Source organism: Micromesistius poutassou, assembly GCF_964030765.1.
Source record: "Micromesistius poutassou genome assembly, chromosome: 3".
NCBI lineage: Eukaryota > Metazoa > Chordata > Actinopteri > Gadiformes > Gadidae > Micromesistius > Micromesistius poutassou.
Window position 1 is genome coordinate 6,739,087 of NC_140273.1, and position 27,011 is coordinate 6,766,097.

Below are 27,011 nucleotides of genomic sequence, written 5' to 3' on the forward strand. Positions count from 1 at the left end.
CGATGACGTGCGTGTCACCATTGGAGACATCAAAACCGGGCCGCCCCAGTACACGTGGGTTTCAAGAATACCTTTCTAATCATCAGACGTCACTGGCCTTTCACTGTTTGCTCAAAGGGCGACCCGATATAGCACCTTTTCAGATCTGTTTGATTTGTATTTTTAAAGTCTTTTTTTTTTTTTAATGGCCCATTAAAATGGAATCACTGTAGTTTTAATATCTGACATTCTTGACACGTCATTGTCAGACCAACATCTTATTCCGTCAATCAACGTTAATAAAACGTCCTCAATGAAGTATCTGCCTGGCTCACCCTTAACGTTTTGCTTGTTTCGCTCCTCACAGACCGTACGGAGCCCCTCCTGTCAACCTTAACATCAAGACCCCAGGCTCCAGGCCATACGGACAAGGTAGAATTCAGTTGATACCGTAGGGTGGGGTGTTCCAGTCGGCAGGATGGAACGAGCCCTCATGATGTGTTTATGATGCGTGTCTTTTCCAGTGAACGCTAAGCTAAAGGGAGTGGACATGGACGCTCCTGGCAGCATAAACGGCGTTCCAGTGCTGGAGGCGGATGTGGAGTCTTTTGAGGAGAAGCCGTGGAGAAAGCCAGGTGTGTGACTGTGTGTGTGTGTTTGTGTGCGCCAAGCTTGTGTCCACCATGACAACACATTATGACTTGACACTTGGCTAGAAAATGTTGAGTTGCGTGGCTGCAATTGTCAATTAAATATCGCAATTTAAAAATGTAAGTAAAACTAAAATAATATACAGGCATCGGATGTCGTGACAACCAACCAATGGATTGGTTTGTGTGTGTGTACAGGTGCGGACCTGTCAGACTACTTTAACTACGGCTTCAACGAGGACACGTGGAAGGCCTACTGTGAGAAGCAGAAGAGGCTCCGCATGGGCCTGGAGGTCTCCACTGTGGGCTCCACCACCAGCAAGATCACAGTGAGCAACCACCTCTACCTATCCACTCTCTCTCCTGTGGTTCTACCAACACACACTGAAGTCTGATACTCCAGGCTACACGTTTGGAAAGGGCAGTAAATTAAAGATTAGGTTCCTCTTAACAAGGGCGGACGCAAATATATAATTTCAGGATACGGATAATTGTATTAGTTGTTATTAAGATATTGTTATAAGGGCTGAGCCTGAATATTTGGATATTCGTCGTTAGGTAGGATATCTAATCTCAATTCAGTATATGAATGCTTGGTTTTTGCTTTTTTAATGAGAAAAAAAAAAATTAATGATGGCGAGCCGTCCCACACAATAGTGCCTTTATTACTTGGTGAACAGCACTAATCCTGCTCGGAAATTGATTGAAAGCTTTGCACAATGGTCACCTATTTGCTTTCTGATAATTAATAGTAGTAGGCCTACTCTCATACTTTGGAAACCATGTGTTTGTAAACGTTTAAGCTGCATTGAAGCTCTGCTGTAACCCAGTCAATTGACTTTTTCTTTAGTTTTGAAATGATGTATTCAGGTCAGCCCTAATTATAATATATATTAGTAATTTTCTTTTATGGCGATGCGTCATTCGGGAATAGTGCGTTTTTTCTTTGCATGCTCCTGAACAGCGCTAATGCTGCTGTGGAACTTCATTGAAACGTTGCACAATGTAGAAACCACTGTTTATGTTCTATCATCATTCGAATTTGAATCAAAGCCGTGTGTCTTAATTGGAACTTAAGTGTGTCATGTTCCCAATGAAAGCGCCCACACCGGCGCCGCCACACAGCCGCGCTTTAACTTCCAGCACTGCTCAAAAACTTCATCCGTCTGTGTCCAGGTCCAACAGGGTAGAACGGGGAACGATAAAGACATATCCAGCCTGTCGGTCCACACTTCCAAGCCAGACTTCTCCTCTCCGGTCAACATGTACAAGCCCCCCCCGACCCAGGTCACAAGGTAACCAACGTCTTCATCACCAGCAGCACCCACAGAACAGCGCACGCCCCCTTATCAGAACCTCTCAAGGAATGGGTGAGCCAGAAGAATCCTGTGAGAGGGGCCGGCCTGTCTGGGGATGGGATGGATGGGTGTGTGTGATAGATACGTGATGGGCGGACATGCTGCAGAACAACAGTGAAGTAAGAACAGGGTATTTCACTGCAGTGTCGTGCGTGCAACTCCCACCGCTCCCTGAATTCCCAGAAAGCGGGCTGCTATGAAACAGCAGTTCATCTCATTACACAGAAGGCCGGGCAGCGTCCCACACGAGGGCTGGGTTTCGCCACTGAGTTCCCAATAAGATTCAATTTCAATTTCGATTCTGATTGGATTCTAATTAAATTAGGGATATTTCAGTTACCATACCCACTGTTTACATATGGACGACGATAACTAAAGCTGTGAACTGTACAGGACACCCTCTCACTTGGTTCAGGCTATTTCTAAAAAGGTTCATGTTGACATTAAGATCAGAGCCTAAAGCATTACATTAAAATACTGTCTGAGATTGTGTCTTCTAAAAAAAGTAACAAGTACTCAAACTACGGAAGCCTGTGGAATTGGATCGATAGTGTGGTACTCGGCGGTTACGCAGAAACCTGGCGAAAACAAGTGTGTGTGTGAGACATGTCTATAAATGTTTATTGCTGTGGGACTCTGCCTAACAACTCTTGTGTCCGCTCACCCCACACGGTAGGATCTCAACCCCCCAGTGGACCGCCCCGCCCGGTCAGGAGATGTCCTACTATACGTAAGTGGGCGTGGCCTCATCCTTGTAAAGTCTCGCGTTGGCGTTGTCTTCCTCGCTGACATCCTCAGCCCCGGTCATCCGTTGCTCGTGTCTCCCTGTCATGTATTGACCGCAGGGCGTCAGACACTTGACATGATGGTGGGTGTGCTGGAGAGGCCTGCCTGCCCCGTTACACCGGGCAGTGTTAGCCCTGGGACGCGGGTGTGACGGTAATGCGTGTAATCACGTGCCTGTCACACCGCCACTGGGCCACGGTGCCCATCGACACGGCTCATTGATTACCTTTGGTGGTGACAATCAAAGGAAACGGGGAGGCAAGGTTGCGATTGGTCACCAGCGTCAGAAGAATAAAGAAAATCATTCTCTAGTTTTGTAATAAGTTTGATTTATTGACCCTTTTAGTGTGTGTGTGTGTGTGTCTCACTCATTACAAATGTTTTCTTGTGTTTGTTCGAAACCATTCCCAGGAAGCCGAGTGGAACAATAGATGTTATTGGTGGACAGACTGCCACCATCAGCAGGGTGGAAGGACGGCGCAGACACAACCTGGAAGGAAATAATATCCAGGTACACGCACACATTGCATGCAGTAACTTATTGTAAGGCATTAGCATAGGGGTTAAGGGTAGTGGGTTAGGTTTTTGTATTGTAGTTCAGCTCTTGTTAAAGCTACTCTGGTGCTACACTGGCACACCAGTGGGTAGTGTAGTGGGTAAGGCTTAGAGTTAACCTATTAAATAATGTATTAATTAATACCTTAACATCCACACCATTACTGAACTTGAACACCATTAGTCATAACTATAACTAGATTATTCAAGTTTTAATTAACTTTAATGAGTTAATATTACTGCATAAATATTACCGTATGAGCCATATTGAGTTGTATTTTAGTCTTCATAAGGTGAGTGCTGCACGCAGCGCTCAACTATTGTTCTTAGGTTTTATTATTTCTAAATATTCTGTACAAATTTTGGAACCCTACTCCTTCCACAATTTTCCCCCTAGACTCCTTTCCAATTTTTAAATGTTTAGATTAGCTTGGAATCACACACTTCCATTAAAAAAAAAAAACTAATAATAATCAGATATTCTACTTTTAAAATGTATATTTTTTTGTTTGACTCTGTTCAAATCCCTTCACTTGATTTAAGGCATTTAACATTTATTTACTTCTTAAACTATGTGGCTTTACCAAAACATATTTTCAAGCTCACTTTGCACAACAGCACACACATTTTCTAGTGTTCAAGGACCCCCTCGAAATTGAGATGGTACATCTCAAGGGGCTATCCTTGAAATAAAGAATAAAGAATAGTGTCAATTGCAGTTTCTATTTTTCCCACAAGGGGGGGGTGGTTAGTGGGGTTTGAAGACTGTTGCACTGTTTTACAACCGGTCTGAGGCTGCTCTTCTCTGAGACAGGTCATCTCGGAACACTCTTCGTCGGAGGCCGACTCGACTCCGGCGAAGATGCCCCCCTTCTTCCCCCCGGGGCCGCTGCCTCCCAACATGCCCCCGCCCCCCTTCCTCGCCCCCCCACCCAACGTCAGCACTGCGCCGCCGCTCATACCCCCACCCAGTGAGTACACCACCCACTTTGACTCATTCACTCAGACAGTTTTCTAATGCAGTCATTGTCATGCATCATCAACTCTAGGTTATGTTTAGCAGTTGATTGATTGATTTTCATTTAACCATTTTTTTATATAAAATATGAAACGGCACTCTGTCATACATTAAAATACATAAATAGGCAGGGATCAAGTGTTCTATTATTTATAACAATCTTTATTTAATCTATTTATCTTTCTTTCTTTCTTGCTCTCACTCTCTTGCTTTCTCTCTCTCTTTCTTTTCCAGGAATGCCCATCACAGTACCTCCCCCTGGATTCCAACACCCACCTAGTGGTCCCCCGCCCTCCCTCATGCCCACTATGGACGGGTACGGACTTAGCCGCGTTTTCCACACACCCCCACGGGGCCCAGTACAATGACCAGGCTCCTTCCTATGGCCTCTACGTTGGCTGATGTGGGACACGGTTCCAGCGTGTGACCATGCCTGTTGTTTTGTGTTGCAGCCACACAGGCGGCTACGACGGACGCTCTGTCCCGCCATACCCCTTTCCTCAAGGTGGGTCCCTGTTGTGTAGTGGTGGTTCCTAACCTCTTTGGGGCTAAGGCACATGGAAGCTTGGCATGCAATCGAATGCCTGGTTTTACCCGATTTCTACCACCACCTAGGGCTTTCTGTATTACATTTTTGTAATCTATTTATATATATTATAATATATTATATATATATATTTATTACACACACACACACACACAGGTGCGTACCCTCCACCCATGCCAGGGGGTCCGGCTCCGTCTTGGCCTCTCATGATGGACAACTCCAAGCAGTGGGACTTCTACCCTCGTAGGGAAGAGAAGAGGGAGAAGGAGCGGGAGAGACCCAGGGAAAGGCCCCATGAGCGGGAGAGGGAGAGGGAGCACAGCCCGTCTGCCATGAGCTACACCAGGTACACTACTGTTCTAGATAGATGATGAGTGAGTGGAAGAGATAAGTCAGTGGAAAAAACTCTTTATCTTTCTCTCTGCCTTTCTGTCTTTCTTTCTCTGTCTTTCTGTTTTTCTTTGTCTTTCTCTTCCTCTCCGTCTTTCTCTTTCCCTCCACCCTCCCTAGCGACGAGGAGCGATTCCGTTTCCGCGAGTACCCTCCCGAGCGTGGCGGCTACGGGGAACGCCATCGCGAGCGCTCCAGCCGAGAGAAGGAGGACCGGCACAGAGAGAGGAGACACCGGGAGAAGGAGGAAGGACGCCACAAGACCTCACGCAGGTCTGCAGACGCACGGCAAACACGCACGCCACCCTACACCACGCGGCGCACAACACGACACAAGCAGTGGCCACTGGCCGTCAGGAGACTCTAGCCTCACAACCCCTGGACGCATTTGCTGAGCCTTCCTTGTTTTCCTATTCGTTGCAACCACATATCTTGTCCAATTTGAATCGATATAAATCCCTCCTAATCTTTTTTTTTTTTTTTCTGTCACGCCCTCTCCAACTCCTTTGCTCTCTCTTGACCACCTCCTCCCTCTCTCTCCCCTCCACCCCCCACCCCCACCTCCTCCCCAGCAGCAGCAGCAGGAGGAGGCATGACAGCGAGGAGGGCGACAGCCACCGCCGACACAAACACAAAAAGAGCAAGAGGAGCAAGGAGGGCAAGGAGCCAGGCGAGGAGACGGGCGGGGACCAGGAGAACCAGGAGACCATGGAGTGACCACAAGCTGCTCCTGTGCCTCCCAAGTCCTCCCTGTACATTCAACTATTCCCTCCCCAACCCCCGTGACCTGGCTGAGCCTTCATTCTGAGTGGTTTCCTGTCGGCCAGGAAGCTCGGAAACTTCCACCGTTGCAGCCCACCTCCTGCGCTGCACCAACAGATTGCGGCAATGATTGCAACGTATTTGGTTGTCCCTTTATTTTTGTTCTGTATGGAAACATCTGCAAGAGTTGTTGACTGATTAAAAGAGCTTTTGATAAGATCCACGACGCATGTCAGTTCTTATTCTGCCCAAAAAACATATATTAATACCTCCTTAAATGTCTTTATTTTGCTAATTGGATCATATATCACAATGTACGATCTCTATACAATGTAAATGTATATTTAAAGAAATGTCCATTTATAGGTTAACTATCAGCTACTCATAAAATCAAGTGAAGGGAGCTGTTATTTTTGACGTTTCTATGTGGAAACAAGGCAATATAGTTCAGGAATAGTTATAGTTTCCGTCAGGGCAACCTTCAGTCAGTTTAGGCAAGCTAGAAAGGGGCACATGGAACAAGATGTAACATTTTCCCATAGTCCATCAGTAATCTTACAGCAAAATGAGTCACAACAAATGAGAATAGATCAGCATCATAGATCAACATCATAAATAAAGTATAATCAGCACACAGCATACAGGGAACGCCTCTATAGTATACAGTAGTCTGTAGTATACAGCTTACAGAAATAGTAAATAAAAAATATAACATTCAAATTCAATCTGCAATTCATTTAACAGTGTTTGAGCTTCCAAAAATGTGGTGGTGATAGCTTTTATATCAGGAATAACCTATCCTAAAGGTGGGTTAAAGGTTGCATCGAGGCACCTTTCCTAACCATTTTTAGAATTCGAACAACCTTTCCTCCCAAGTATTCATGTTATCTCGTTAGGAGGCCAGCTGATGTCTACAAGCTAGAAAGGTGCACATGGAACAAGATGATCTAACATTTAATCACAGTCCATAAGTAATCTCTTATGACAAATACAAATAGAATAGAATGTCGAATTGCATACCATGAAAACATCATAAATAACGTGTATCAGCACACAGCATAAAGGGAAGGCCTCTAGCTACAGAAATTGCATTATTTTGGGTCCAAGGGGTCATCTGCTTTATTGGTGATTCTAAGTAAAACTATCCTGAGGAAGTATCATTAAAACGCCCCACATTTAGGCGAACACATAGTTTACAGCTTTAACAGCCAAAGAGTCATGTGCTTGGAGACCCGTGGTGTCGACCTGACTACGGCTACGACTTAAAGTGAAACCAAACTATTTTAAATTATAATTAAATTATATGTGTAGTCACATATGCTTTCATTTTTTTTAATTACTCATTATCTTCACAAAGTGGATCTAGTAATTAGATGCTATGAATTATTTTTATTATTGTTTTTTTCTAAAATATGATCAGCAATCCATAAAAATATGTAGGCCTATACGTAAATGTATATAACAATGATATACACATATGACCTCTTCAACCACCATTAAAAAAAAAAAATCCAACACATATATATAAATACCAATTTTCATTTTACCAGTGTTTGAATTCTTTTTTAGTGAAAAGTAGGCTACTCTACTGATTCCTTAATTCAAGCTTCCTTAATACACCGCAAGGTCCAAAAACGTGGTGGTGATGGCTTTTATATCAAGAGTAGGGCTACATTACTGGGTGGGGGGAGAACTTCCTCACTTGGTTTATGGGACTTTACTTTCACTCTTACTATAAGTTTATGGTAATGTTTATGAGCAGAACAGTGTGGGAGGAAGTCCAGATACTCTCTATATTTCTTTCTCTTTCTTTCTCTCTGCTGGCTTTGACTAAGAGTGAAACCAAAACTATTTGAATAAACTATTTAAGTCATCGTAGACGAGAGAAGGAAGCAGAAACACCCAAGACGTCTCTACTTCTGCTGCAGGGAACTCTAGATAGATATCCAACATGGGTAAGAATTCTAGAATGCTCTCATCAGAAAAAAATATAGATTATTTTCATTGTCTTAACAGGTTTTTTTTAATCCGACATTACACAATTAGACATTAGGCTAAACAACTATTGAGATCAACATGATTCGAGCGAATGATATATATGTTGATAATATTATAATAATAATGTCATCAACTGAACGTGTCTAGGGTACGGAAACATTAAGAATGTACAAACATCCGGAGCATCGAGCCAAACCGCGCAACAGGATGGACTGGGATACGACGGTAGGGTGCTACTGGTCAAGTGTGGTAAAGTTGGTTTTATATTGGACGTTGGATATTCAACACATTCGGAAAATCTATTTAGCACTGGCGTCGATGGACGCATTTGTGTCAAACCAACTTTGATGTGTTAATACAAGGCCTGCCTATATAACACAAAGCTTCTTTTGTCCAAAAAAACCATATTTTGATTTTATACCATTTTTATGTTGATAAATGCTTTAAATCTATTATGCGGCTTCACTTTTTGACTTACCCATGTCAAAACACATAGGGTTAACTCAGCTCACTGCCCTACACATAACACAAAGCTTCTTTTCTCCAAAAAAACATCCTTTGATTTCACACAATTTTTAAATGTTAAATGCTATAAATCTATTATGCCGCTTGGCCTTTTGACCTACCCACTTCAAAATACATCTGATGAACCCATCTAACTGCCCCACACATAACACAAAGCTTATTTTTTTCCAAAAACACACATTTTGATTTTATACCATTTTTTTATTGTTAAAAAAGGCTATGAATCTATTATGCAGCTTGGCCTTTTCACCTACCCATATCAAAACACATCTGGTGAACTCAGCTAACTGCCCCACACATGACACAAAGCTTATTTTTTCCAAAAACCCACCCTTTGATTTTATAAAAAAGATGTAATGTTAAAAAAGGCTATGAATCTATTATGCGGCTTGGCCTTTTCACCTACCTATATCAAAACACATCTGGTGAACTCATCTAACTGCCACACACATAACACAAAGCTTATTTTTTCAAAAAACCCACCCTTTGATTTTATAAAAAAAATGTATTTATTAAAAAAGGCTATGAAGCTATTATGCGGCTTGGCCTTTTCACCTACCTATATCAAAACTCATCTGGTGAACTCAGCTAACTGCCCCACACATAACACAAAGCTTCTTTTTTCCAAAAACCCACCCTTTGATTTTATACAATTTTTTTTTAATTAAAAAAGGCTATGAATCTATTATGCGGCTTGGCCTTTTCACCTACCTATATCAAAACACATCTGGTGAACTCATCTAACTGCCACACATATAACACAAAGCTTCTTTTTTCAAAAAACCCACCCTTTGATTTTATAAAAAAAAAATATTTATTAAAAAAGGCTATGAAGCTATTATGCGGCTTGGCCTTTTCACCTACCTATATCAAAACTCATCTGGTGAACTCAGCTAACTTCCCCACACATAACACAAAGCTTCTTTTTTCCAAAAACCCACCCTTTGATTTTATACAATTTTTTTTTTATTAAAAAAGGCTATGAATCTATTATGCGGCTTGGCCTTTTCACCTACCTATATCAAAACACATCTGGTGAACTCATCTAACTGCCACACATATAACACAAAGCTTATTTTTTCAAAAAACCCACCCTTTGATTTTATAAAAAAAAAATATTTATTAAAAAAGGCTATGAAGCTATTATGCGGCTTGGCCTTTTCACCTACCTATATCAAAACTCATCTGGTGAACTCAGCTAACTTCCCCACACATAACACAAAGCTTCTTTTTTCCAAAAACCCACCCTTTGATTTTATACAATTTTTTTTTTATTAAAAAAGGCTATGAATCTATTATGCGGCTTGGCCTTTTCACCTACCTATATCAAAACACATCTGGTGAACTCATCTAACTGCCACACATATAACACAAAGCTTCTTTTTTCAAAAAACCCACCCTTTGATTTTATAAAAAAAAAATATTTATTAAAAAAGGCTATGAAGCTATTATGCGGCTTGGCCTTTTCACCTACCTATATCAAAACTCATCTGGTGAACTCAGCTAACTTCCCCACACATAACACAAAGCTTCTTTTTTCCAAAAACCCACCCTTTGATTTTATAAAAAAAAAATATTTATTAAAAAAGGCTATGAAGCTATTATGCGGCTTGGCCTTTTCACCTACCTATATCAAAACTCATCTGGTGAACTCAGCTAACTTCCCCACACATAACACAAAGCTTCTTTTTTCCAAAAACCCACCCTTTGATTTTATACAATTTTTTTTTTATTAAAAAAGGCTATGAATCTATTATGCGGCTTGGCCTTTTCACCTACCTATATCAAAACACATCTGGTGAACTCATCTAACTGCCACACATATAACACAAAGCTTATTTTTTCAAAAAACCCACCCTTTGATTTTATAAAAAAAAAATATTTATTAAAAAAGGCTATGAAGCTATTATGCGGCTTGGCCTTTTCACCTACCTATATCAAAACTCATCTGGTGAACTCAGCTAACTTCCCCACACATAACACAAAGCTTCTTTTTTCCAAAAACCCACCCTTTGATTTTATACAATTTTCTTTTTTATTAAAAAAGGCTATGAATCTATTATGTGGCTTGGCCTTTTCACCTACCTATATCAAAACACATCTGGTGAACTCATCTAACTGCCACACATATAACACAAAGCTTCTTTTTTCAAAAAACCCACCCTTTGATTTTATAAAAAAAAAATATTTATTAAAAAAGGCTATGAAGCTATTATGCGGCTTGGCCTTTTCACCTACCTATATCAAAACTCATCTGGTGAACTCAGCTAACTTCCCCACACATAACACAAAGCTTCTTTTTTCCAAAAACCCACCCTTTGATTTTATAAAAAAAAAATATTTATTAAAAAAGGCTATGAAGCTATTATGCGGCTTGGCCTTTTCACCTACCTATATCAAAACTCATCTGGTGAACTCAGCTAACTTCCCCACACATAACACAAAGCTTCTTTTTTCCAAAAACCCACCCTTTGATTTTATACAATTTTTTTTTTATTAAAAAAGGCTATGAATCTATTATGCGGCTTGGCCTTTTCACCTACCTATATCAAAACACATCTGGTGAACTCATCTAACTGCCACACACATAACACAAAGCTTCTTTTTTCAAAAAACCCACCCTTTGATTTTATACCATTTTTGTTTTAATTAAAAAAGGCTATGAATCTATTATGCGGCTTGGCCTTTTCACCTACCTATATCAAAACTCATCTGGTGAACTCAGCTAACTGCCCCACACATAACACAAAGCTTCTTTTTTCCAAAAACCCACCCTTTGATTTTATACCATTTTTTTAATGTTAAAAAAGGCTATGAATCTATTATGCGGCTGGGCCTTTTCACCTACCCACTTCAAAATACTTCTGATGAACCCAGCTAACTTCCCCACACATAACACAAAGCTTCTTTTTTCCAAAAACCCACCCTTTGATTTTATACAAAAAAAAAAATTATTAAAAAAGGCTATGAATCTATTATGCGGCTTGGCCTTTTCACCTACCCATATCAAAACACATCTGATGAACACAGCTAACTGCCCCACACATAACACAAAGCTTATTTTTTCCAAAAACCCAGCTTTTGATTTTATAAATATATTTTTATGTTAAAAAAGGCTATGAATCTATTATGCGGCTTGGCCTTTTCACCTACCTATATCAAAACTCATCTGGTGAACTCAGCTAACTGCCCCACACATAACACAAAGCTTTTTTTTTCCAAAAACCCACCCTTTGATTTTATACAAAAAAAATTTTTTAATGGTATAAAATCAAAGGGTGGGTTTTTGGAAAAAAAGAAGCTTTGTGTTATGTGTGGGGAAGTTAGCTGGGTTCATCAGAAGTATTTTGAAGTGGGTAGGTGAAAAGGCCCAGCCGCATAATAGATTCATAGCCTTTTTTAACATAAAAAAAATGGTATAAAATCAAAGGGTGGGTTTTTGGAAAAAAGAAGCTTTGTGTTATGTGTGGGGCAGTTAGCTGAGTTCACCAGATGAGTTTTGATATAGGTAGGTGAAAAGGCCAAGCCGCATAATAGATTCATAGCCTTTTTTAATTAAAACAAAAATGGTATAAAATCAAAGGGTGGGTTGTTGGAAAAAAAAAAAGCTTTGTGTTATGTGTGGGGCAGTTAGCTGAGTTCACCAGATGAGTTTTGATATAGGTAGGTGAAAAGGCCAAGCCGCATAATAGATTCATAGCCTTTTTTAATAAAAAAAAATTTGTATAAAATCAAAGGGTGGGTTTTTGGAAAAAAAGAAGCTTTGTGTTATGTGTGGGGCAGTTAGCTGGGTTCACCCTATGTGTTTTGATATGGGTAAGTCAAAAAGTGAAGCCGCATAATAGATTTAAAGCATTTATCAACATAAAAATGGTATAAAATCAAAATATGTTTTTTTTTTTTTACAAAAGAAGCTTTGTGTTATATAGGCAGGCCTTGTATTAACACATCAAACTTGGTTTGACACAAATGCGTCCATCGAAGCCAGTGCTAAATAGATTTTTCGAATGTGTCGAATATCCAACGTCCAATATAAAACCAACTTAACCAGATAAAGCCATTCATTTTACTGAAGAGAGAGTCATGTCGTCAACGTTGTATTGCCCATTTAAAGTGACTAGACAGTATTGTAAACATATAATCTGTCCTAAAGGTGTAAGGGCATCGCATACACTGGCTGAAACCGATGCTGGGAGAATGGAAAAATATAGGTCCATCATTAACAATGTGGTGGGCAGGCATGGTGTTGACGCAGCTGTCATCGCTGCCATCATCTCCAGAGAGTCCAGAGCCGGGAACACCATCTCCCACACTGGTGGTTGGGGGGACAATGGTAACGGCTTTGGACTGATGCAGGTAATAGGGCTACATTTGTGTTAGGCTGCTATCGCATATTGTCATGGCAAGGGTCCGATGTGGTGTGATATAGCCTTAAGTCTCAGTTGGACAGAACCCTCGAAAGCCCATCCAATGGCAAATGTTTTTATTTAGTTTGAAATGAATAAATATAGTAAATAATAAAATGTGACCTGATAATGTTTCTATGGTTATGATATGCAACATGGCTTCCTCCTATACAGGTGGATGTGAACCCAAACGGTGGTGGACACACAGCCATAGGAGCCTGGGACAGTGCTGAGCACCTGGACCAAGCCACTGGGATCCTGGTTTATTTCATCAAACGGATCCAGAACAAGTTCCCCAGCTGGAGCACAGAACAGAAGCTGAAGGGTTTGTCTCATTGATTAATTACTCTTACAGAAGAGGAAGAGGAGAAGAAGAGGGGAATACTTTTTAATGACCTACCTAAAAGATGCCCCCTCCCCCTCTGGTCCCTCCCTCTCTACGTTTCTCGGCCATTGGGAAGTTTTGCATTTTGTTATAAAATCGGAATAGTCTCATACAGAGACAGGGGCAGTCAACCAGAACAGATATTCTCACTGCGCCTTTCACTCACTAATAGCTGACAGACGGCGATGCCACTTCGATCAAATTACACTGAAAGATTAGCTCTGAAATCGTACCTACAGCGCCTTCAATCTACATTCTGCCTAAAGACTGTCCCTTATGTTTGACTGCAGGAGGGATCGCGGCCTACAACATGGGAGATGGTAATGTTCACTCCTATGAGAATGTGGACTCAAACACCACAGGAAGAGACTACTCCAATGATGTCGTTGCCAGAGCCCAGTGGTACAAAAACCACGGGTTTTAGAGAAATCCCTCTTGAGCAGCCCAAATGTTCTGCATTAAATAACAAATGATTATAATCATGTTTTGATTAAATATGATTGTTTACGTGCAAGTGTACATGTAAAAGTCTACATATATGGGTTGTCAGAAATCTGCTTTGCCTACTTTGATTTACTCCTTATCTTCACAAAGTGGATCTAGTAATTATTTTCTTGCTGTACTTTGTATGTATTGACCTCCCGGCCCCGTAATCATTTGTGGCAAGATGGCTTTTCTGAAATATGAAAATAATATCAGCAATGCATTCAAATACTGTGTGTGTGTCAACAAATTCAAATCATATCTGTTGCAATTTATTTCCCAGCATTTTAAATAAAAATGTGTAAGAAAAAATACGCGACAAGGTCCTCCTCATTAGCATTTAAAGCTACAGACACAGAAACAGCACGTTTGTGGAAAGCTCGTTGTGGGACTGGCTCGTAGTGGCTGCAATTCTGCACCAAGGCTGACTTTCAGGAATGAGTCTTCAAATACTATATTAGGGGCCACTAACACCTATATAAAAGCATCCATAAAGTAGCATGCCATGGGACCTTTAAAAACAAATATCCGTTGAACATTACCTTCTTTGGCCCCATCGTGTGGATCCTTCAGGTACTAAAGCTACCCAGGAAAGGAGTATGGAGGACGACATTTAACCCCTAGACCCGAACCATGGCCATCCCCACACCACAACCACAGACATACACACAAATATCCTGTCTGCTTCTGCTCCTCTGTTGTTGTGAAACTACACACTTACTTTCACACACGGTTGTAATATTGCAACATTCAAGCCAGAGCCATTTGTAAATCATTGTTATTGCACATCAAGTCATTATCAAGCAACATTTCTAAGGCTTTCATACGTTTTGGAGATGTTGTGACAACATCTCTTGACATCGCCAGGATGTGCAACGTCCCTACTAATGGATTACTTTCAGGGACGTTGCTACGATCTAACCCTTTTCCCTGGACATTCAAGTTTTTGTCACCCTAATAAGTACCATAACTACATAAATACAGTATTTATAACAAAATGTGGATAAATTACTAACATGCACAATATCCTATATCCAAGTGCATCAATACATGCAACAAATTCTTTGTTCAATAGAAAACAACATTTCTCAGATGTTAGTTGCTCAAAGGGCCTTCCATACTTAGTGTTTTTATAGAGGTAGCATCCCATTCTGTCCTGTTGCGCGGTCTGGCGTGAGGCACCACTTGTTTGAACATTAATGATGTCTGTCTCTACCTTAGGTCAGTTCAATAAGTTATTATTTTCCTCTGCATAGGCTATCATCAATATATACGGATCGCTGTGGTTTCAGATGCACAATTTACTGCACAATTTACACCAACTTGCAGTGCAGGAGAAACATTCAAATTCACATATTTATCGATTGATGAGGGATACAATTATTGATTGTAGCCCTACTTTGAGCATGTATGCATATCTATGCCAACAATATGATAATTTCATTCAAGCACTGAGTAGCCTAAATATTTGCTGTACATCGGTGGCAAAGTCACCCTCAAGTTGGGAAAACGCCATGTAAAGATGGCATCAGTTGAGCACGATGGTTGAACGATGAACTGATGGAAGGGATTGGGCGATAACGGAGGAGAAACTTTCTTATCATTACAAAACCCAAACTGCCTTAAGGTTGCCCCGACTGACAAAAAAAATAAAAATGAATGTATGTAGAGAGATAGAGAGTGGTGGTGGTCGAGAGGGATGGGAAATTACAGAAACGATCAAATACAGAAAAGAGATAATTATTGTCATAATTCTTCCTAAGAATGGGCTAAACCAGTGAGGAAGTCCTCCCCCCACCCAGTAATGTACTATATAAATCCATCACCACCAAGTTTTTGGACCTTGTCATGTGCATTTTCTTTATTTAAAAGAATGTTATATAAATTGCAACAAATTGGATATGAATGAAATTCATTGGTTTGTATATAAGTCACATGTTGTATTTCACTGCATTAGTCCTACTGATAATTTGACAATTTTTAGAAAAGCCATCTTGCCAACAATTAAGAATTGCACTTGGTATTAAGTGAATGAAAAAAAGGCAAAGCAGATTTGTGACTACACATATATGTTGACTGTTACACATAAACAATCATATTTAATGATAACATAGGATAATAATCATGTGTTATTTAATACAGAATGTTTGGGCTGCTCAAGAGGGATTTCACTAAAACCCGTGTTGTTTGTACCACTGGGCTCTGGCAACGACATCATTGGAGTAGTCTTTTCCTGTGGTGCGTGAGTCCACACGCACATAGGATTCGACTCTACCGTCTCCAGTGTTGTAGGCTGCGATCGCACCTGCAATAAAAAGTTAGGACCGTGTTAAGGCAGAATGTAGATTAGAGGCGCTGCTGATTAAATTAGACCGATCACCGGCAAATTTCTGACCAATCAGGGCATCTCTTCCGTGATTGGTTTGGTAAATCTATCTTGCCACACACAGGTGTGTGAAAATAACACTTCCCCGTGGCGGACAAATGGAGGGAAAAGCAAGGGAGGGGGTGTTTTTTCGGTTGTTTAATTTAAGAATATTCCTCTCTTCTCTTCTCTATCTCTTTAGAAATCTACTGCAGCTTTAACCACAATTCTCAAAGTAAAAGTAAAATAGTGCAGGGTTTCTCTGGTCAGAAGAGGAACTTAGAATGGGAACTTAGAATGGGAACTATAATAATGAACAAACCCTTCAGTTGCTGTTCTGTGCTCCAGCTGGGGAACTTGTTCTGGATCCGTTTGATGAAATAAACCAGGATCCCAGTGGCTTGGTCCAGGTGCTCCTCACTGTCCCAGGCTCCTATGGGTGTGTGTCCACCACCGTTTGGGTTCACATCCACCTGTATAGGAGGAAGCCATGTTGCATATTATCACCATAGAAAACTCAAGTCACATTGTATCTTTTATCATTTATTTATTCCAACTAAATAAAAAAAAGTTGTCATTGGGCGTCCTGTCCATTCTGAGACTAAAGGCTTTATCCTTAAATTCATATAATTTGACATGTTTTCTATAATGCTGGCGCAGCCTATGATACATGTAGCCCTATTACCTGCATCAGTCCAAAGCCGTTACCATTGTCCCCCCAACCAGGGGGGTTGGTGTTGAAGATGACGTTCCCGGCTCGGGACTCTCTGGAGATGATGGCAGCGATGACAGATGGGTCAACATCATGCTTTTCCGCCACATTGTTAATGAAGGACTTGTATTTTTCCATTCTCCCAGCATCTGTTTGAGCCATTGTATGCGATGCCCTCACACCTTTAGGACAGATTATGTTTATAGTAGGCTACTGTCTTGTCACTTTAAATGGGCAATACGACGTTCACGACATGACTCTTAAGTTAAATGAATGGCTTCATCTGGTTGACCAGCAGCACCCTACCGTCGTATTGCAGTTGATCCTGTCGCGCAGTTGCGCTGGACGCTCCGGACGTTTCAACCTGCGTGATGTCTCCATACCCTAGACAGGTAGTTGATGACATTAACGACAATATGATCAACATATCAATCATCGCCATTTTAGATTTAGATTCAGAGTTCCTTGCTGCAGAAGTTGAGATTTATTGGGCGTCGCCGCTTCCTTTTCTCGTCTACGACGACTAAGGAAATAGTTTGAGTTTTATTTATAATCACAGCCAGCCGTCACGCGCAGAGGGCGCGGCCACGCCCCCCCCCCCCCCCCCCCCCCCATAGAAATACAATACATAGGCTACTATTACAATATAAGCTTAGTTAAAAGAGCTAATCAAGCCCACCAAACGTTGTAACCTCCAGTAAGCGTCGAGGCGACGTCGCTCGAGGGTCGATCAGTGGGACATATCGTAGGTTACAGTTTTTTGGTCGAAACACCCGATGTAATTTAATAGTGATATCGACGGCCCAAACGTGACCTTTTTATACACTACATCTACAAATTAAGTTTAAACGTATTCTATAATGTGACATTAGTCCTAGGTAGGCTACAATGTTTTTTTTTTGTAAAACTAAAAACATAATATTTTCAAGTTCTTATGCAACACAAATGTAGCCTATCGGATTGTAATGCGTTGTTTAAATACAGCAGGCCTACGCCATCGCCTAATGTAAAGGTGAAAGGGTCAAAGTAAATCATAGGGCGGCTAGGGCCTAAAGCAAAAAAACTGAACAGCGTCAGATCAACCGAAAATATGTTGTTGATCAAAAGTCAAACTGATACATTCCAACCTCATGAGACGCAGACCGCAGTGTCTGGGCGCGCAGCACTGTGTGACCGCCAACGTGACCTCCATTTTACATCTTGCAAGGCACCACCCAATATTCAGTTACCTGACTAAATATTTTGTGGTGCCTTGTTTTACTAACAACTGAATTATATATAGGCCATTTGTCCACATGTGCCGCACGTACTCGTTGCGGACCGTCTATTCACTGCTCCTAAAAAGGCACAATGCAGGCATCTATGAAGATTGTTCTCGCTGAACAAAGACAGGTTTACCTTGACTGGGAAACCTGTTAAGTGCGTATTGATGGTAACGTTTATGAGCAGAACACAGTGTTTAATGAAAGAAAGGTCTATCTCATTGATGTGTGATAGTGTGACATTTTTTAATTGTAATATTCCCTAGCGATTCATTTTTATTGTAATACTCTCACTTAGCCATCTAGTAGCACCAAGCATAGTTTAGAGGTAATTTCCCCTCCTAATCGCCTGAGGGCAGCACTGAACACATTTGACAAAGTTACAAAACATTTACACTAGGGGCAGCAACGGACACACCTGGGATACATAAACTCAGACTCCGCCTTTGCAGAGCCAGAATCTCTCAGCAGCGTATCCTGGATGCTAAGCTCTGAGACGCTCCGCGCGTGTTATTTACCATTCCTCTCCTTTTGTTTCATAGACGATAGACAATAGACCAATAACCTTAACCAAATAAAGTGAGTTAAAAGCGATCCTGTCTCGGCGGCCTTTCCTGGACAAAAATCCACAACAATAGGGAGTGCAGATAGTTTGTTCATCACCTTGATGAAATATTACAGGCTTTTGATGTTTCACTCTGAAATATGGAGCGGCCGGCCTCGGGGTACCAGCAGGTAACATTGATATTGTGGCGACCGTGGGCGTGGCCGCCGTCGCCATGGGACCGGGGATTCTGGGGTTTTAGTTGCTTTTAGTGTTTCAATGTCGCACCCTGACCCAGAGTGCTGTTCGTGTGGGTCAGGTGTGTGTGGTTTTATGTGTTCTGAGTTCGTGCTATTAAAGACAACTCCCGTAGCCGTGCGGTGTATGGGGCGCGGGAGTTGTGTGACTTTTACCCTGGGCTCCCGTCTCGTCCTTCCCGTGCTGCTCGCCACAATATTGTCCTCTCCCTACTCTGTTCATTCATTGACCAGTCATTTATATTAGGCCTACATTTAACTGACAAAGCTTAACTTAGGAGGAGAAAAACTCGCATGAACAGGGAGAGGCCACCAAGGCGGGATCCGCTACAGATATTTACTCCTAGCTGCCATTTGGCAAGTCAATCGGCAGGGATCACACCCACACATTAATCACACAAATGAACTAATAACCCATTAAACTCAAACACAGCAACAGGCTAGCACTCGAGGCAACAACTGGGAGGGACATTGACAAAAACACAACTTTGACTGTGAGCAGTGATTCACGTGCCTCCCACACACAGCACTCCCATGTCAATGACTGCATGATGATTATGTATAAACCATCCCTTCCCCTTCATACACATTGGCTTAGTGATGCGCACTCAGAATCACCGTTCTATATAAAATACAGGCATCCAAACTAGTCACCTTTCGACGAAATTCGCCGTTTTTTAACAAAATTGGCCACTTGTGTGATTCGTGGAGATCCATTGAGAAAACATTGGGGGGTGGGGGGGGGGTCTACAGTCTGACGAAAACGAGACGATAACTAAATAAAAATCAATTTAGGATGACAAAAACTACGATGAAATCTTTTGACACTTTCGTTAACAAATAAAAACGAGATGAAAATGTCGCGGGACGATTGGGGAAGCGATCCAATCAGAACTAAGCTCTTTATGTGGGGAAGTACTGATCGTCCCGCCCGGCAGGTCAACTAGCAGGCACTTGCTGAGAGGACAATATTTTTTTTTTTTATAAATAAAAAAAATGTAACTCCCCGGAGTATAACCCTGGAACCCCCTAGTGCAGTGATTCTCAAACGGTGGTACGCGTTCTCTAGTGGTACGCGGAGTATGAACGATACACACGCTTTTGCCTGCTTACACACACGCCACACATCCAACAACAATAACAATCCTGATCGCTCCCCCCCCCCGTCAAAAATCCCGATCGCATTGTTGACGGTTCATTAAATAAATGAACTGGCTACAACAATGAAACAATAAATGATTTACAATGCTCCGAATGAGCACATGTGTGATGGCCGTGCAGTGTTTCCCACACATAGGCCAATGGCGCTGCGCCACAGATTGAACAACGAGCGCCACAAATTGAGTCCGCTTTTCTTATTTATTTTTACTTGAACGCGTTTTTTAAATGTAACTCCGCCAGCCCGTAATCGCGCCCCCGTAATGCTGCCAGTCCGACATGTTCCCATTCCGACAGTCCTGTGCGCGTATGCAAATTAGCCATGTGCGCCAAACAGAAGAAGGGCCCTATCTTGCGCCCGGCGCAATTGACTTTCTACACCGACGCATGTGTCGTTGCTAGTTTGCACCCGGCGCAAAGCTGATTTTCCCCCGCAGCAACCAGGCACCACTACACTTGCATGTTAAATATTATGATGTCAAAGATTATGCATAGGCCTACGTGTGAAACTGCATAGAAATAGCGTGTGGATTGTGGAAACATTTTTTTTCCATAGGGCTGCATGAATGAACATGAATGAAGTATAGTAAGCTATGCCATGCGTTAAAATAATAATAATAGGCCTAATAACAATAATACATTCGAGAAAGTATATTCCAGGCTTCCAAAACAAAATCTAGTTTTATGGTAAATGATTGGTTAAATGATTTGGGAAAAGAACAGCTGATACAGCGGTAAATTGTAGGCCTACTTTTAAATCAATGCATCTGCAAACACCGTACAGCAAACACATATGTTCTTGACAAAGACATCGTGTACAAGCCCATTACTTTTAGGATTGATGAGTATTTGATCGTGAGAAAACATAGTTTTACCGCGAGTGAGTGTTTAAAATAATGAATGAATGCGGGTGATGCTTGGTGCGCGTGTGTGTGCACGCCCATCTGTCTAAACACACGCAAATTAAACACGTCAGTGTATGAGAAGGAGATCGAGTCAGTCGACCTGCGATAAGCAGCTGATTCTGAACGAACTCGTCTTCGAGATGGACGCGTGTTCTAACGCATTTTTAATCAATGAAATGTTAACACAACAGTATCTGACCATTTAATTTTCGGGGAATTTTAGGGGAAGCCGAGCTTCCCTTGCAGTCAAGAAGTCGCCACTACGAAAGAATGCAATGTATCCAACTAGCGGGATCTAAACAAACTAAGCTCCAGCGAATTACTACAATGAAGAAGTAGTGGAGAATGGCGAAACACAGCAACTCTAGCCTACTCTCAACCAAAATAAAACTAATCGCAAACCTAAGTTAGGTTACTTTTTAGCAGGATGGAAGTGATGCTGATGCGGCTCTCAGCTGTGCCAGAGCGTTCACAGTTGCAAGGGAGACCACCTGCCGTCGCCGCCCGGTGCAGCAGTGTGAACTGCCCCGTTTTTAGAACGTCTCAGCCCGTCTCGCCGCAAGGAGTTGCGAGTTGCAAGCAGTTGCGTCGCGAATCTTTGGTCTGAACTGGGCTTAAATGTTGACTGTGGGGGGGGGGGGCGATCGTGATTGTTGACGGGGGGGACGGACGGACCGACGAGGGGGGACGGGGGACGCGTGTTTTTTGTTTTTTTGGCCGTGAGAAATTGGATGTGTGGCGTGTGTGTAAGCAGGCAAAAACGTGTGTCACACGGTGCACCGTGCAAGTTGGCAGCTCTGAAATGTATAAATCGAATTACGTGGGAGCCAGAGGGAACCAAGCTCCCAAAAAGGCAACAAAGTCAAAAAACTGAGGGGGTCTCTCATATATCTGAATTGGTGTCTGCCATATTTGGCATTGGAATTTCATCTTAAACAACGCTCATTATCCATCCCCGTGCGGTCTAACCTATTATTAAATAATAAAAAAAATTATATTAAAAAAATAATAATAAAAAAATTTATATTAAAAAAATTATATATATTTTTTTTATAAATTAAAAAAAAATAAAATTGGACCTGCGCACAAAAAAAAAAGGGTCTCTCGCGCGCGCATCTTTTTTTTGCGCGCATGTCCAAAAAAAGATGCGCGTGCGCATGTCCAAAAAAAAGATGCGCGCGCAGGTCCAAAAAAAGATGCGCGTGCGCATGTCCAAAAAAAAGATTATGAAATGAAATGAAATGAGTCAGTCTACGTGACGTATAGTAGGCTAGCCTATATTTTAATCTAACATCTTTAATGGTAAGAGACTGCACGGGGATGGATGATTGTTGTTTAAGATGAAATTACAATGCCAAATATGGCAGACACCTTCAGATATGAGACCCCTCAGTTTTTTGACTTTGCCTTTTTGGAAGCTCGATTCCCTCTGGCTCCCACGTAATTCGAACACTGATTTATACATTTGCAGGGCATGTTAAATAAGTGCGGTGTAAAACCAAAGATAATACCGTTAGCATCTACAACTTGTATTTAATAAGCCTAAATTGTTGTGCTGTGTCCTGATTAGCTGAAGAGAAATAGCCACATCGTTGCGCTCTAAAACTGGACCTGGCGATTTGACATGTTCAATCTTTGGGGACTCCTTGCAACAACTTTTCCCCTGCGACGTCCGAAGAGTCTCGTTGCGTCGCGAATCTTTGGTCTGAACTGGTCTTAGGAGACCGTCTATGTGGTATCAATGATGAATTTACCTTAACATGTTCGCTGTAACTGTTGTAATTAGAATAGTTGGTTGAATAATGGACTAGGCCAACATGGACGCAAGATAACCTAATGTGCTATGATGATATTGCTTTTGATAAGGGTGATGTGTACCTTTTTCTAAATGTTATGTTTTATATATATTTTTTTAATTTAAATATGGTATCACTATTAAAATGTGACTATATGTTTCTGTATACAAATGTTATATCACCTGTAGGCCTACATGTTTGTATATAATTATATTATAGTACCTGTGGTGTAACTTTGGTGATTTGGATACACTGTGACCCCAAACACACTCATGTGTCTTGGGGTGATTGGGTGATTGGCAGGCGAGCCTATAAAAGGCCGCTGCGCCCTGTGACGCATCACGTACAAGGAACACGGATGAAGGGCTAGACCCGAAAAGTTTCCCCTTGTTTATGTGTCCTGTAATTGTTGTTTCGGCTTTTAAAATACTTTTGGAACTTCTCAGCCCTAGTGTGCGATCTCCCCATTCTTCACTTGATAAACACTTAAAACATTAGTTTGCCAGCTGCTGGTCAGAGATGACTATGGGCATCAAGAGAATTAACATGAAAAAGTTCAGTGTTAAATTTCACATGACATGTCATTCACAGCTGCTAGTCAGTGATCAAAGTGTGAATTTCAAATTCAACAATATGGCCAAATATTCAGGTATAACTTGAAAAACATTCTGCAGTTACACTTATGCTAGAACAATAATCCCTGCTCAGATGCATCTAAAATACAATTTAAGACAATAAAATGTGTGATAAACACTTAAAACATTAGTTTGCCAGCTGCTGGTCAGAGATGACTATGGGCATCAAGAGAATTAACATGAAAAAGTTATGTTAAAATTCACATAACATGTCATTCACAGCTGTCTTGACACGTATGGCTTCACAGGTCTAATTTGAAAATACATTCTACATTAACATTTTGCTAGAACAATCAATGTAGCAATCTAACAATGTAGAAAAATATAAATAAAATAAATCAATGTCAAATTTCACGTTGCCTTATTAGCAATAACTACATAACTTACAAATGGGTGTAACACACATTTGATAAACTTTTGAGTTATTAACCAGCAATTAGTCTGAGAACACAACACAAAACAATTATGTGAACTTGTCAAATTTCACAGCTGCTAATCACAGCTGACTCCAAGAGGGAAAACCTGTTTCTTTATTTCACTTTTCTTTTTGCAACGTTTAGACAAGACAAAGCTTTTTCTTTAGAGATCGCACACAGAGCATTTTGGGCCATTATCCAGGAACACGTGTTTCAAAGGTGTACTTAAGGTCCTCCGGATAGGAAATATTGAGTGCATAAAGGAGGCCGAGAAGGTAGGCCATGGGAGTATCCGGAAGGTCCTTTACTACTATGGATTCCTCTAAGATGAGTGCGATGTTTTGGATCTTGGGGGATGAGGCTTCAGCCACACAGGACATACAGAATTCCCACAGTGACTCCCTTGGCAGCCACGTCATCTGGATCAGTTTCCTGTTTGAGGACATTAAGAAATATGATTTTCAATTCAAACTCATCACATACTACATGTCTTGTAGGGAGCCAGGCATCTCAAATTGGATTGTCATATCCAATATGAAGTTGTCTGTCATTTTAGCTTTGTTGTTGAAGGACCATTCCGGTGTATACTGATCCATATCCCCGTCATTCAAGCCTATCTGGTGCTGTCCATGGGAAAAATTAGAAAATTTGTAAAGCTGACTTAATGTAGTATTCAATAACACACAAGTTTAAGCAAGCACTCCGATTGGTCAATTCCCATTCTAGAGTGTGTTTAAATGCCTGGTGAAAGAACAGACAAAAATAATGTGCCTAATTACAGAAAGTATTGCTACGCTAACTAGCCGAAACTACTTTCATGAGCCTAGTTTCCATAACAACGTTCAACTGTTACATTGTTTCACTTGCGCAGTAGGAATGAGGCGCTTTTACTATAGGAACTATTTTCTGATGGAGATGAACTCGGGCAGAAAGCTTGAATTTGAGGGCAAATTAACCCACAATATGAAAACATTTTACAATATTGTTGATAATGAAGATGGTTTGTGTTATTGATTTGCAATCTTACACTCGATGGTGTTCTTGAATGTCATTATTGGTATTTGAAGCACAGGACTTCGGAACTCGGCGCAAGCGCCTCGTTCCTACGGCTGTGCTTTGCGTACCAATGACATTCAAGAACGCCATCTTGTGTAAGATTGCTTAAAAGAACCAATCACAGGTGGCCTGAGTAGGAAATGTGACATCCACTATCCCTCAGCACAAGTGCTTCCCAGGGCCAGAGCCGTATATAGAGAGAGTTCCGCCAACTCTGTTTAGAACGTTCAGGACAATTCTGTTGTGGATTGGTTCAAAGGTAGTCATGTGTTTTGTGTACGCCATCTTACAGACCAAACATTAATCAATCGTCATTACCATGCTATCAAGGCAAGTGCGACAACTTACAAGAGAGGAATATATATCTGTAATATCATTACTTTTCGAAAGAAAATGTTGTGTTGTGTAGCCTATGGTTGCTCTCTAAGGCCCGGACGTGGTAAACGTCTGCATCATTTCCCTCAGGACCCTACTAGGAGGAAATTGTGGGAGCAGAGGGTCAGAAGGATGAACTGGAAGCCGAATAATTTTTCCTTGTTGTGTGAGGTAAGAACATTTCTATCATGGACTTTGTAAAGAAAACACATTTGGAAAATATTATTGTACCCCATCAATTCATGGCATGCTTCGAAAAAAGTACTAACCAAAATGAATTTGATTTGAACTTAGCCTAGTAGTGTTAAGCTACACGATGCTCGCTAGCTCTTTGCGCCTTTTTTATGCTATGCATAAGTATGCATAAGTATGCACTGGTTAGATGCCATTCTGTGAAAATCTATGCATTTTTTAGAATAATGACAACTATTAATACTACATCATTGCAAGGCTAGCCTACTTGACGTGCTATCTTTCTGCACTGCCGCATTTTACCCTGCATTCTTTCAAAACACCGGCTGCATTGTCTTTGTTTATGTTCATGCATGTCAGAAAGATTGTGATTAACTTTGCACGGAAATCATGTGGATATATTGCAAACAAATGCCCTTTTGCACAAATCACAAATTATTGCGTACTGCTAGGATTTGAATGCAAACATTCAGAATGTATTATAAGTTATAGTCTAAGACAGGGTTTCTCAACGGGGGCGGCAGCGCCCCCTGGGGGGCGTTCGTAGAACCTAGGGGGGCGCTGGGAACGAACACGGGGGCGTCACAACTTCGCTTGTGTAGTGGTCATTATTTTGAATTTTTATAACTTTCATGGTTTTCAAGTATTTTCGGTGCAAAAATAGGATAACTGAAATAAAAGGCCTATCTTCATATGGGTTTCTAACCCCTCTATCGTCTCATGTACTTTTTACTTTATGCTCAGTTCCGTCATGATCGCCATAGTAACGCCGATAAACAAATCCACCTCATCGCAGCAGCGTGGTGCTTTCCAAAACTGTTTCGCCCTCCCCTGACTTCCACTGGTTGGTTTGCGGGACATGCAAAGCAAGCGGTGGATGGGGCTAAGCAACATGAATCTCATCCATATTACATAGTAAGGCAACATAATACGTGAATAAAGCTAACTCCGCTTAGCATGCTAATTGTAAACAATAGAACGTGCGCATTAAATGTAGACCACTGCAACGTCGCTCATTACGTCTGCGAACCGATAAACACTTAGTTTCATAAGGTACACACACTAACCGGCACATACGCATTTAACACTGATGTTACAGGCGCTTAACTTGTATAGTAACAAACTACTTTAATTACTATTTGGCCGCAAACGTAAACGTGCTACTCGCCAACTCAGAACGAAGCGGATAAAGGCTGCACATGCGCAGCGTTGCTAGGCAACGTCACGTAAACAAAGGGAGTCTTTCGTGCACATATTGAACCCAAGTTCGCGGGTTAACAGTTCAATAACCAATAAAAATGTACACAAGCACTGTTACGTATTAAACTTCAATAGCTCAATAATAAAACCTTTTAATAAAACTCTGAATACACATTTTCTTGTCCAGAAGAAACCAAAACGGCACAGAAGTATTTTATTCAAGCAATGTAGCAGGAGTTGGAGTGGAGTTGGTAATGGATATAGCCTACCCACGGGTGTCGCAATTTAAAACAAAA

At 41.2% G+C, this 27,011-nt stretch overlaps 3 protein-coding genes across 4 annotated transcripts in view; 2 read left to right on the forward strand and 1 right to left on the reverse strand.

Annotated features, from left to right (window-relative positions):
- Positions 1 to 6,268, forward strand: part of fip1l1b (FIP1 like 1b) — a 7,704-nt gene extending 1,436 nt beyond the window's left edge. The window contains exons 4-16 of one of the 2 annotated variants that reach the window (XM_084466153.1): positions 1 to 54; positions 347 to 411; positions 504 to 614; positions 828 to 958; positions 1,806 to 1,924; positions 2,664 to 2,717; positions 3,185 to 3,284; positions 4,143 to 4,299; positions 4,581 to 4,662; positions 4,799 to 4,851; positions 5,050 to 5,239; positions 5,404 to 5,556; positions 5,856 to 6,268. The exon at positions 1 to 54 is cut by the window's left edge and continues 53 nt beyond it. In XM_084466153.1, coding sequence (XP_084322279.1) covers positions 1 to 54; positions 347 to 411; positions 504 to 614; positions 828 to 958; positions 1,806 to 1,924; positions 2,664 to 2,717; positions 3,185 to 3,284; positions 4,143 to 4,299; positions 4,581 to 4,662; positions 4,799 to 4,851; positions 5,050 to 5,239; positions 5,404 to 5,556; positions 5,856 to 6,000 — 1,414 coding nt within the window. In that variant the 3' untranslated portion in view covers positions 6,001 to 6,268. The remainder of the gene's footprint in view (positions 55 to 346; positions 412 to 503; positions 615 to 827; positions 959 to 1,805; positions 1,925 to 2,663; positions 2,718 to 3,184; positions 3,285 to 4,142; positions 4,300 to 4,580; positions 4,663 to 4,798; positions 4,852 to 5,049; positions 5,240 to 5,403; positions 5,557 to 5,855) is intronic. The other variant, XM_084466154.1, reaches the window with a different exon arrangement.
- Positions 6,269 to 7,854: 1,586 nt separating this feature from the next.
- LOC311340668 (lysozyme g-like) lies at positions 7,855 to 14,156 on the forward strand. The gene is made up of 5 exons (XM_084465541.1): positions 7,855 to 8,000; positions 8,191 to 8,268; positions 12,722 to 12,924; positions 13,149 to 13,299; positions 13,650 to 14,156. Exons 1-5 carry the CDS (start codon positions 7,997 to 7,999, stop codon positions 13,781 to 13,783), a joined length of 570 nt encoding a protein of 189 aa, XP_084321667.1. The 5' UTR covers positions 7,855 to 7,996; the 3' UTR covers positions 13,784 to 14,156.
- A 1,529-nt stretch (positions 14,157 to 15,685) lies between these two features.
- Positions 15,686 to 17,444, reverse strand: LOC311340356 (lysozyme g-like). Its single transcript, XM_084465257.1, has 4 exons — positions 17,226 to 17,444; positions 16,893 to 17,101; positions 16,530 to 16,680; positions 15,686 to 16,147 (listed from the first exon to the last, which is right to left on the reverse strand). The coding sequence occupies exons 1-4, from the start codon at positions 17,359 to 17,361 to the stop codon at positions 16,014 to 16,016; spliced, it is 630 nt and encodes a 209-aa protein (XP_084321383.1). The 5' UTR covers positions 17,362 to 17,444; the 3' UTR covers positions 15,686 to 16,013.
- Positions 17,445 to 27,011: the final 9,567 nt, after the last annotated feature.